This window comes from Terrapene carolina, unplaced genomic scaffold, assembly GCF_002925995.2.
Source record: "Terrapene carolina triunguis isolate 2854851 unplaced genomic scaffold, T_m_triunguis-2.0 Scaffold31, whole genome shotgun sequence".
Lineage (NCBI taxonomy): Eukaryota > Metazoa > Chordata > Testudines > Emydidae > Terrapene > Terrapene triunguis.
Window position 1 is genome coordinate 642,568 of NW_020664382.1, and position 12,979 is coordinate 655,546.

General features: G+C 47.0%; 1 protein-coding gene across 1 annotated transcript in view; it reads left to right on the forward strand.

The window, feature by feature from the left end:
- Positions 1-1,839: 1,839 nt before the first annotated feature.
- The window catches only part of LOC113406449 (cystathionine beta-synthase-like), a 39,205-nt gene continuing 28,065 nt past the window's right edge, over positions 1,840-12,979 (forward strand). The window contains exon 1 of the mRNA XM_026651464.1: positions 1,840-2,018. Within this exon, the coding sequence (XP_026507249.1) occupies positions 1,840-2,018 (179 nt within the window). The remainder of the gene's footprint in view (positions 2,019-12,979) is intronic.

Below are 12,979 nucleotides of genomic sequence, written 5' to 3' on the forward strand. Positions count from 1 at the left end.
GAGATTTCAGAATTGAACCTTTGGACTCAAACAGAAAGTGCAGGAGTTGCAAACCCTCAAGACAAGTGATGACATTTCTACTTGCAGTAATTACATAATAAAGCACCACAATAATGCAATAAGATATGGCTAGAATAATCTGTGCTGTTAGAGTAACGTCAAACTTCATAAATTATCCAAGATGCATGTCTGTGACCTGAGACTGAGTTGCAAAGTATGTTCATTTAACACAGACTGAAACAGGATTTGGCTGGATTACAGTGCCTCCCGGGGTGCACCACTGCAGAAAAGAGGCTTTTAGTTACTAAATGCACTTTTTCTTTTGTTTCTTACAATTAGTAAGTATTGTTTAAGTCTTGGCAGTAATCTAAACTTCCTTGCTTATCTCTGCTACAAAGACAGCCAAATCATGGAATCCAGTTACAATACATTTGTCCCCTCCTCTGGTTACAACACAGTTGCAATTATTTATAGTCTAGACCAGTGGTTCTCAAAGCCGGTGCACCGCTTGTTCAGGGAAAGCCCTTGGCGGGCCTGGCCGGTTTGTTTACCTGCTGCGTCCGCAGGTTCGGCCGATCACGGCTCCCACTGGCCGCAGTTCGCCGCTCCAGGCCAATGGGGGTTGCGGGAAGGGCGGCCAGCACATCCCTCGGCCCGCGCCGCTTCCCACAACCCCCATTGGCCTGGAGCGGCGAACCACGGCCAGTGGGAGCCACGATCAGCTGAACCTGCGGACGCAGCAGGTAAACAAACCGGCCCGGCCTGCCAAGGGCTTTCCCTGAACAAGTGGTGGACCACTGGTCTAGACAGAATCTTATTCGTGCCCCTGACTTAGCTGTATTTGAAGTGTAGATAGGCCATAACTGTTTATCCTTCTACTTTTAAACTGTTGTCAGTTGGCTCCTGAAACCTACAATGTATCCCTCTGTCCCTTTAAGGCCACCAATCAGCTCAATCTAAGATACCTAGACCTGTTGTCAGAGTGTGCAGATGCCACAGCAGGAGATGGAATCTGACCCTCTCTTTTGCTTACCTTGCTGCCATCATTTCACAAGTTCTCCAGTCATCATATTTTTCAATCTGGACAAGATCTGAATTCCTAATGTAATAATCAAAATCTTTAAACACGAAAGCACTTTCTATGGGCCCATCTGTGTATCATAAAGTAATAAGGAAAGACTAACCTCATTTTATCCTTTTGCAGATCACCTTTAAATGCAATGCAAGTTTATGATGCTTTAAGAACAACAAATGTTGTAACATACATTATGGACCTGCTCCAGCATCCATTCAAGTCAATGATAAACTCCCATTGACTTCAGTGGGAGTGGCAGTGGGTCCTATAATTAATGTCAGATCTCTGCAAACAGATACAAGGGAGGGGGAAAGATTTGTTAATTTCGGAGGCATAGAGAACAGACAATCAAATTTCTACAGAAATCATCCTTAGATGGCTTACTTACTATAAGTCTTGGAATATTGGTTTCCAGACTGTAAGAGTCACTGGGCTTTTCTGTAGTTATTTTTTTATCCATGTTTTGATTTGGTTTTTTCACACTTACATTGCCAGCTGTACCATAATTGATTACAATTGAGGTTCCAGTTCCTTAATTGTGATGGTGAAAAATATTCCCCTAGACTAGATAGCACTGAAGAATTGAGGGCCTATTTCCAAACTTGGATGCTCCAGTTACGGCACCCGGTTCGGCATTGAGGTCACTGTGTATCAGCTCAAGCGCCCCCGTGCAAACTGGTTACCCAGCATACATGCGCAAGGTTGAAAATCAAGCTCCCTGATTCTAACAGTTGCTTTTTCCACTCTTTTCCTCTCAGCTCAAGATGGCTTTTGTGTCCACACTGAACAGGAAGATCAAGAGCTCTCATTTGCAGAATGGCATTGATACGGAAAATCAGAAAACCAAAACCAATTATACATGGCTTCCTCCCAACTTGCCCAGTAAGTGCACATGGAAGCCAGGGAAGCCCATCTCCGACTCACCTCATTCCCATGTGCCCTTGTAAGTAACTCTCTTGTGCTAGTTATGTTCAGACTGTTTTATATCCTCCCTACTGCAGGAAATTCCTCTGTGCCTCAAGGTTCCCCTAGAACATTCATAGTCAGAATTCAGCATTTAAAGCAATGATTTTATGTATAAAAACTGCTATTATTTTTCCCAAAAGGGGGTCCTCTGATCCGCTAATATTTCCAGTCCACTCACGACTGCCCCCTCTCTTTCACCATGAAGAGCATTGACTTAAACTGGAATTGTGGATGCTCAGCAGCTCTCCTGCAAACCAGACCCATAGGGATCTGAAGTTAGGCACCAGAAAACAAGGCACCCAACATTAGTGGGCACTTTTGGAGACTGCAGCCATAATGAATATAGAGCCTTCTAACCTATTGCTCCCACTCTCTCTCTATAGATTTATTAATGTGTTAACTAAGGGCCTAGTTCTATCACCTTTACTCACATTGAGTGGTACCTTATTCTGGGAGCAGTCCATTGACTACTCATGGAGTAAGCTACTGGAACTCAACATGAGTAAGGATAGCACCATCAGGTGGTAAAGGAATATTCAGTTTCCTCAGATCAGTATCAAGGCCACAGTCCTTCCTCCAGCGCCCAGACCAAGTAACTTGGCAGGAAGGAAGGGGGCATCTATTCTCCCAACCCCAAAGGCTGCATCCTGGGAGGAGGGCCCACTTCATGGCTGCTACTTCACAGCCCTAGCATTCCTTTGTCATAGAGAAGGGTGTCAGTCTTACCAGTCCAGTGTTGGACCTTGTCACTGCCTCATTTTCCCCTTTTGGGGCTTCCCAATAACTGCCCCCAGACTCTCATGTGGGAAAAATAACACCCCTTCTTGGGCCTCGTTTATTAAAGTATCGCAGTTCAAATATCTCAAATCCAAACAAGGTTTCCCCCACTCCATGGTTTGTTCAGTCCTTTGTTGGGCTCATAAGTTCTTTCCAAATCCCAAGTCCTGCTGCCTGATGTTTCCTCAGCCTCCTCCCTCATCATGCTTCTGCTCTGGCCCTTTGTGGCAGGTAGCTCTAGCCAGCCCCTTTCACCTGTCTGGAGCTGGGAGCGCCATCCTTTCAGAGCCTGGATCCCCTCTTGATCCCTTGCAGAAGCCTCTCTGAATGTCTTTCGCCTTCATTGCCCTTGTGTCAGGGCTTCAGGCCCCAGGGTCTCTCAAAGCTCCCTCTTACCAGGGGAACTCTGTCAGACCTACTCAGATTCTCTGGAGAGACCTCCCCTAAGTCTTTCCTAGCCCCTGGTCTCACACTCTCTGCTGGAGTAGGCTCCATCCTAGAGGAATCCCCATCTCCTGGCCTACCATCACATGATTCCTGATGATCTGACCCAACCACCAGCCCAAACCCAACCTTTGGGACCAGATGACAAGGCACAGGAGAGGCTGAGCCCAAATCCCTTAAAGGGCCATTCCACCCTATGACAAGGAGGATCTACAAAGTAAGATTCAAGGATCCCATTCCCTGATTTACCACTTCCTTGCCTCTGACAGCCAGACCCATGCTGCAGCAGACCAAGAACCTCTACAGACCTAGGCTCGTACTAGTGCAGAGGTTGTGCCACAAATCATGCCTGCAGTGCCAGCAAACTTGCCCTGATTGCACTGAAAAAGGGCAAGATGCTCCTCTGAATGAACACCTTTTCCACATGGTAGAATTTGTTTGGTCTACACCAAGTGGCGGTGATGTGAGGCAACATAAAATATTACTAATATTTTGCACTCCTACCTTTTTGTTCGAGGATCTCAAAGCACTTTACAAACATTAATTAATTAATTAGGTGTTAACCCGCCCCACCCTTGTGAGGTATTATCATTTTGCAGGTGGGGAAACTGATGCACACAGAAATTAAGTGACTTTCCCAAGGCTATAAGGAGGCTATGGCAGAGCTAGGGATTGAATCCACATTTCCTGAGTCCTAGTCCAATGCCATGTCCCCAGTCCCATACTCCTTCTCTGTTTCCTGCCATATTGATGTAACTCACTAATGCAGCACTGCCCAAAATAAATGTGTGGCTCTTTAATGGTCCTGCAAGCCAATCCAGACAGACCTATGAAAATAAGAGCTTTCCCAAAAGTCCAGAAAGACTGCCAGTCCCCAAGTCTGACTCTGAACAACTGCTGGGCCTAAGACCAAAGGTAGTATCAATACAAGATTTGATATATCTTCTGACTGGGGAGCATTTCCTGTCCTTGCAGGATAGATGGACTCAATGAATTTTCGAAGGTGTTCTAGCAACTGTCACGTAGCCCACTGTTAGTTGGATCAGAAGCTAATGTCTTGGGCCTGTGTCTATGATAGGCCCAATCTGGAACCCCTCATCCAAACACTTCTAAACTTTGGGGACATCTGTATCTGAATTTTGCGGTTTGAGGCAGTCTCTCGTCCTAATGTAAAGTACCATGATGGATCATGTGCCCCCTCAAACAGCAATCTGATAAAAGGCTGCTCCATATGGAAAGCAATTACTTGTTCCTGTTTGACACTGAGGCAATTCTCTCTACTAGCACAGCTTGAACAAAGAAAGACCCTGTAGACCGTTGTTACTTGGGTTTCTTAAAATTAGGGATGCAAAACAATTTTTAATGTGTGCGTTTTGTGACTGTGGTATCCAAAGTCTATTTCCCAGCCAGCAGCTACCTCCTTTAGAGTGTCCACGTGATTTATTAGGCAAGATCAATTAATTTTACAGAGTGCAGGGAGCATCAGAGCTGCATGTTGTTAAAACGTTGCTCAGAGATAGTGAAAGTCTCACGTTTCTTACACTGCTTCTGAAACTTTGCAATTGTTCCTGCCTTTCTTGCCAGTGACAGTGCAATGTGGTGTCAAAACCCTCCTTCCATCTTTAAACTGAAAACATGGAATACCAGTGAGAAATTCCGAATGACTAACAAAGGAGATTGTTCCACCCTTTCTCATAACTGTGATGTATTTAGCCACCTGATTAAACAATGCTTTGGAAATATAGTCCCTAAATTATCTTATTTATTTGCTGAATGTCTAGTGACTAAAGGAGCAGCTCTTTCAGTCAAATCGGTTTTCTTTTCAATATGCATGCTGACTGGGAATGACTTATTCTTTGGCAACATATGCTACCTCTGGGGAAATCTGAATGAGACAATGAAGCACATGTGCAAATGATCATCTTGCAAAACTATTCTGGATGCCTTCTACCCAAGTGTACTCTCGTGTCTCTATCCAGATTCCAACTTGCCCTGATTCCTCCAGAAACATGGCACTCTTTATAAAGTTAAAGAAAATATGTACTACTCAGACTGCACTAATATACACCTTTGTGTAGCACGCTCTCTAGGGATATTGGGTATTACTATAACAGGGTTCAAAAGGGAACCAGATAAGTTCGTGGATGATAGGTCCATCAATGGCTATTAGCCAGGATGGGCAGGGATGGTGTCCCTAGCCTCTGTTTGCCAGAAGCTGGGAATGGGTGACAGGGGATGGATCACTCGATGATTACCTGTTCTGTTCATTCCCTCTGGGGCACCTGGCATTGGCCACTGTCGGTAGACAGGATACTGGGCTAGATGGACCTTTGGTCTGACCCAGTGTGGCCATTCTTATGTTCTTTTAACCTTGCGTAAATGTCTAAATACAGACTATATTCTAGATTTCTATACCCAAGAATACATTGTGCAGTTCTGATCCTTGGGCAGTCTCAAGAACTGCAGCTAGCAGCTAGTGTAGAAAATCTCCAGACCTGCTGAGAGTCCAGTATAGATTGTGAGGGAGATTAGAAAAAGAAGAGTAGATCTTGGATCAGGTGAAGGGGATAATTACCTAAAGCTTCAGAACGGTACAGGTTTGAGCTGGTTCTTACATTGTCTGAGCTAGTTATGCTGCCTCATATAATTCAGGTAATGGCCAATCAACTCTCACATCCTGATATGACGAGGTTTTCCTCTGGGCATTTTATACAGTAGCATGCCTCACAAAGTAAAAGCAGGATTTCTGGAGTGGAACCCTCTCGCTCCCAACTGAAACCAAATGCAGTGATACTGCAGTATCCCCAACAGCCATTCCAGTGAACCAAAGGCATTTCTCAGAGATCCTTTAGGCTCACACATTTCTCATAGAGCTTGGAAGCCCTGAGCCTAGCCTCCCCCACCTTGAGGAGCCTGGGGCTGGCCTCTTAGCCACCCCAGATCCAGCATGGGGCATAATAAAGCAAAAACTTCATGCCAAACCCCACAACCAGGGGTCCAGCAGCCACAGCACCGCCAGGGAAAGCAGAACTTCCCCTGGCCTATTATACCCACCACCCCTGGGTCAGGGCTTTGTCTTATATAGGTGCCTATTACTCCCAACTATCTGTCCTGCTTTTTTACATTTGCTATCTGGTCACCCTAGTAAGGAGTGTCCACTTCCCTGCCACACTGATAGTTTCTGACTGCTGGTAAAGTCTTCTGACCAGACCAGCTCCCCTCTTGTCAGCTTGTCACTGATTTCTGGAGCAGGGTGAAAATGGTGTGCTCTGTGTGTGTGTAAATATATATGTGTGCGTGTGTATATCTATCTCTATATCTATAGCGATAGATATATATTATCCACAAGTATTGGTTTGAATTTAAAAATGGATTCACTTTGGCCTTGCTTGCACCTCTCCTGTATTGCTTTCTGCAAACATAACCCACTAGTCAGCACGTGTTACGTGTCCCAGTCTGGGCCAAGCCAGAGAGGGTGTAGGCCTGTTACAGCTCTTATGGTGAAAGCTCTTTAGCTTAAACTGTAGGAACTCGGGCTTGTAGCTCTGGAGGGCCTTAGTTCAGCCCCTGGTATGAAGGCTGTTCACGTGACGTGAGCATCTGAGCAGTTGTTTTACTCTTGGAATATGAATTTTGAGCTCCCATGCTTGAACATTTATAGGTAGCAGAAGTGCCATGACAAATCCATGTTGGTGCTGATGTACAATTAGGGTTACCATATTTCAGCAAGCAAAAAAGAGGACGGGAGGAGCCCCGCCCTAGCCCCGCCCCTGTCCTGCCCTAGCCCCGCCCCTGCCCCTCCCACTTCCCCCCCTCAGAACCCCCAACCCTCCCCCCGCTCCTTGTCCCCTGACTGCCCCCTCCTGGGACCCCTGCTCCTAACTGCCCTCCAGAACCCCACCCCCTACCTAAGCCTCTCTGTTCCTTGTCCCCTAACTGCCCCCTCCTAAGACCCCCCCAAATGCTCCTCAGCACCCTACCCCCTACCTGTACCCTGACTGCCCAAAACCTTATCCACACCCCCACCCCCAGAAAGCCCCCCCCGAACTCCCGACCCCCCCCCCCGTCTCTTGACTGCCCCCTCCAGAACCTCCCTGTCCCTTCTCCGACCCCCTGGCCACCTTGTTGTTGGCCTTCGCCTAATGTCTCTGTGAGCTTGCTCAGGAACGGCCTGAGCCGTTCGTCCCGGCACTCTGGGGAGCGGGGCAGGAGCTCCAGACTGCCGGAGGTGATCTGCGAATGCAGGGAGGGAAGGAGGGAGGGAGTGATCTCTGCTGCAGGGGAGAGGAGGAGGGGCTCTCTCTGGCTGTCGGAGCCCTATGTAAATGGCACCATCTGGCCGGCTGCCCTGTTAGCGGCGCGCGCTCTGCATGAGAGGGGGGAAGTCCGGACATTTACAAATTCCCCCCGGATGCTATTTTTAGCTCAAAAAGCCGGACATGTCCGGGGGAATCCGGACGAATGGTAACCCTAGTACAATGAACCCAGCTGTACAATGAACTCATTGAGAGAAGCCCGGGGCTAGGTCTGTGAATGATTCCTTATGTCTGTCTGGGGCCTAAATATGTCTTTTTAGCTAACAAATTTCCCCTTCTCTTCTGCTATGACTGTTTCTCTTCTCTGTCTGCTGGTCACTGATAAAGGCAGTCAGTATATTTGATAAAGGATGCTGTTTAATTCTACAAAACACCAGACAGGGCACAGAGGCAACTAAATAAGCCAGACAAGGATTTGACCACACTATTCACGCATCACAGAGTTACTTTGTGTATGTGACAAACAAAGTTAAATTTTAACTCTGCACTCACCAATAAACTTACTGTAGCCTTTTCTTTTCTAAGAATGATGCATTGGGTAAGGTCTCTGGGGCCTGGATAGGATCTCCTAACCCTTCTTATCTCCTCTCTTCCACTAAATGATCACCATTCCCTGAGATTCAAAGCCCTCAGAGCATCTTCAAGCCCTTCTCCTGGTAAGAGGAGTTATGCACACCCACTACAGAAACAAAGCATGTGGCTTTTGGGACCAATCATGACTAACCAAGACAACTCAAATTTCAAATATCAAGTACTGAGTGCACGGAGTTATGATCAATCCACAGAGCGCAAAAAAAAAAAAAGCAACAAAATTTGTCAGTTTTGAAGGAGAAGTAAATCTATATTTACTACCTTTATCACCAGTAGGCCATATACATCTTGGGTATTTCAAGGATGAGGTGGGTTCAGAGTTCAAATCATGATAACAAATACGGGGTGTGTTTGTATATCTGAAATTGAATGGGAGGTGAACAACTCTGGGTTTCAGAGTAGCAGCCGTGTTAGTCTGTATCCGCAAAAATAACAGGAGTACTTGTGGCACCTTAGAGACTAACAAATTTATTAGAGCATAAGCTTTCGTGGGCTACAACCCACTTCTTCGGTTGTTACCCTTTTCAGAAGAAGAGTACTGAGAAGACCAATGCGAGGAAATGGCTCCGCTCTGCCTTAAGATATGGATTCAATAAACACACCCCTTGAGTAATCTTTTTTTCTGTAAGAGTAAAAGGTCCAAGGACATAAACTTCCAATCTACTTGGCCAAAGGCCATTTAAATGTGTGTAATTTGCCCAGTAGCAGTGACATGCTCTAGTTCCACTGGAGCTGAACAGACAGGGTGGAAGGCTATATTGCACCAGTCTAACTGAGAGCAGAATTTAGTCCTTTCTGGAAAAATCAGAGTTCTCTGCTACATGACAGAATAAATATTTCTCTCTAAACAAAGGGAGGTCAGGTCCTAAACTGCTGTAAATTGGCAAAATTCTATTGAAACTGATTGACACCAGCTAAAACTCTGGCTCTGTTTGTGTTATAGACATGTGGACTGACACACATATTTAAAAAAAAAATACTTGACACAAGTTTTTTGGGTTTGCTACTTAACTTTTCAGTACAGGCATACTACCTCCTTAATCTGCTAAGGGCATAGATTTGGGTATATCTACACTTGGAGCTTGGGGTGTGATTCACAGCTTGAGAAGACATACCTACACCAGCTCTGATCAAGCCATTGTGCTAAAAATAGTGTAGCCACAGGGTTGCGAGCAGCAGGAGGGGTTAGCCACACCAAGTTCATGCCTATGGTCTCAAGATGAGTACATATTCAGGGCAGCTAGCCCCTCCCACTTCTCACACTGCCACGGCTACCAGGGCTGTCCTTACCCATACGCAAAGTACGCAGCTGTGTAGGGCACCAGGCCTGCGCAGCTGCGTGCTGCTCCAGCCCCTGCTCTGCCTCTTCCCCATGGCCTCCGCCCCGTGCCGCCTCTTCCTGCCCCTGTTCTGCCGCAGCCCCACTTCCCTGAGGAGTGCGGGCGGGCTGGGCCTACACTCACCGGCGGCGGGAAGTGCAGCAGCCTGGCCCCACCCGCGCCGCCGGTAAGTGCTGGGAGGTAGTTCCCCCCCTGTTCCCCAAGCCAGCCCTGCCCCCCTCACACGGAGGCCTGGGGCCCCAGACACCCCCTCCCCCCCCCGTGCGGGGGGGGGGGCTGCATAGGGCCCCAGAAGAGCTAGGGATGGCCCTGATGGCTACGTTCTATTTTTAGCACAATAGCTCAATCAGAGCTAGTGCGAGTATGTCTTCTCCAGCTAGGCATTATACCCCCAACTCAAAGTGCAGAGACAATCCAAAGAGTTTGCAGCCATAGGCTCTTGGCAGAAAAAGCTGACAAGACTGATGTTTTTTATGAGACCAGCAAATAAAGGCACAACCAGTCATTTAAAGGGCACTGAACTCCAGATCTGGTTTATTCACCTGTGCACTCTTGTTCCAAGTGAGTTATCAGAGTGAGTCTGATGCTAACAAATACATGATTCTCTAGCTAATGCTCTGGATTTGTGTGAATGAGAGACTAATTCTGGTCCGGAGTATCTATTTAAAATCTTGTTACCTGTGAGCAGCAATCCATTGTCGGGATTTTACTTGCACACCCTTGTGGCATGAGAATTTCAAAGAATTCCTCTTTGGGGATGTATTTGAAATATCGAGTATCTGAATTAACAAAGTATGACAGCATTGTCTTTAAACCCTACAATCCTTTAATGCAGTCATAGAATCATAGAACCATAGAATATCAGGGTTGGAAGGGACCACAGGAGGTCATCTAGTCCAACCCCCTGCTCAAAGCAGGACTAATCCCCAACTAAATCATCCCAGCCAGGGCTTTGTCAAGCCTGACCTTAAAAACCTCTAAGGATTCCACCACCTCCCTAGGTAACCCAGTTCAGTGCTTCTCCAACCTCCTAGTGAAAAAGTTTTTCCTAATATACTACCTAAACCTCCCCCACTGCAACTTGAGACCATTACTCCTTGTTCTGTCTTCTGCTACCACTGAGAACAGTCTAGATCCATCCTCCTTGGAACCCCCTTTCAGGTAGTTGAAAGCAGCTATCAAATCCCCCCTCATTCTTCTCTTCTGCAGACTAAATAATCCCAGTTCCCTCAGCCTCTCCTCATAAGTCATGTGCTCCAGCCCCCAATCATTTTTATTGCCCTCTGTTGGACTCTTTCCAATTTTTTCACATCCTTCTTGTAGTGCGGGACCCAAAACTGGACACAGTACTCCAGATGAGGCCTCACCAATGCCGAATAAAGGGATATGATCACATCCCTCGATCTGCTGGCAATGCTCTTACTTATACAGCCCAAAATGCTGTTAGCCTTCTTGGCAACAAGGGCACACTGTTGATTCATATCCAGCTTCTCATCCACTGTAACCCCTAGGTCCTTTTCTGCAGAACTGCTGCCTAGCCACTCGGTCCCTAATCTGTAGCAGTGCATGGGATTCTTCCGTCCTAAGTACAGGACTCAGCACTTGTCCTTGTTGAGCCTCATCAAATTTCTTTTGGCCCAATCCTCTAATTTGTCTAGGTCCCTCTGTATCCTATCCCTACCCTTCAGCGTATCTACCACTCCTCCCAGTTTAGTGTCATCTGCAAACTTGCTGAGGGTGCAATCCACACCATCCTCCAGATCATTAATGAAGATATTGAACAAAACCGGCCCCAGGACCGACCCTTGGGGCACTCCGCTTGATACTGGCTGCCAACTAGACATGGAGCCATTGATCACTACCTGTTGAGCCCGACAATCTAGCCAGCTTTCTATCCACCTTATAGTCCATTCATCCAGCCCATACTTCTTTAACTTGCTGGCAAGAATACTGTGGGAGACCGTATCAAAAGCTTTGCTAAAGTCAAGGAATAACATGTCCACTGCTTTCCCCTCATCCACAGAGCCAGTTATCACATCATAGAAGGCAATTAGGTTAGTCAGGCATGACTTGGCCTTGGTGAATCCATGCTGTCTGTTCCTGATCACTTTCCTCTCTTCTTAGTGCTTCAGAATTGATTCCTTGAGGACCTGCTCCATGATTTTTCCAGGGACTGAGGTGAGGCTGACTGGCCTGTAGTTCCCCGGATCCTCCTCCTTCCCTTTTTTAAAGATGGGCACTACATTAGCCTTTTTCCAGTCATCTGGGACGTCCCCTGATCGCCATGAGTTTTCAAAGATAATGGCCAATGGCTCTGCAATCACATCTGCCAACTCCTTTAGCATCCTCGGATGCAGTGCATCCGGCCCCATGGTCTTGTGCTCGTCCAGCTTTTCTAAATGGTCCTGAACCACTTCTTTCTCCACAGAGGGCTGGTCACCTCCTCCCCATACAGTCAGAGCCCTCCTGGGGGAGTGCATGCCTCCTCTAGACCAGACTACAGGTGGCCTCACACCATCTGAACAAGTTTTTTTTACTTTCCATTTCCTGTCCTCTCTCTAACTCCACCCACTTGCAACCCAGTGAAGGAGCTGGGGAAGGGAAATGCATTACTATATACAGATGGGTACATCTACTGTTTCATCAAGGGGGAAAAAAGTCATGCACTATGCAAGTCAGTTTGGGCAGCTTCATTCCAATCAATGATGCTAGGAACTTTGACCCACCTCTGTAGCCACAGTTCACTTAGTGTCTATCGAAAAGAGCACAAGAAGAATAGATGACAGGCAGGCCCAAAAGTTCAGATTCACATACCTCCTGCCCACACACAGTGATGTGCTGGCAAACTTTAACAAGGGCTCCCGTAGAAGTTTTCAGCCTCCGCAGATGGTGCATGGGCCAGACCTTGTGTAAAATACATTCCCCTATTAAAAAATATCAATACATGTTTCTGCCACCATCCTGGCCCAGTATTTCCTGACGCACTGTGCTTAGCCCTTGAATGGAGGCATTTCTAGTCAACTCCCTTATCTGGAAGCTTTTCCTCAAAGCAGCAGCAGTGGTGGCAGGAGCTGTCTTGCAGCCTCTCCTCTCAGCAGTGGCTGGCTGGGTAAGCAGCTCCCTTCTGATAGAGGTCTAGTTGGTCAGCTGGGGAATGAGTCTCCTTAGGTTCTTGAGATGGGTGAGACTTACCTCACTGCTTACAGCCTTCCCTTGCATGTCCGTGAGTAGGTCCTAGCTAGCTAGTATGGCTGGGGAAGCACCAGCTGGCTGACAGACAACTGAAAATGTTAACAAGCACTGCTGGTCTCAACTTTTCTTGCTCACATTCACTGTGTGGATCCTGTATAAGGGTGCTGTGGGATGGGCTGTACCTCAACCTTAACTGGCTTATTTTGTGTGTGTGTGTGTGTGTGTGTGTGTGTGTGTGTGTGTGTGTGTGTGTGTGTGTGAGAGAGAGAGAGAGAGAG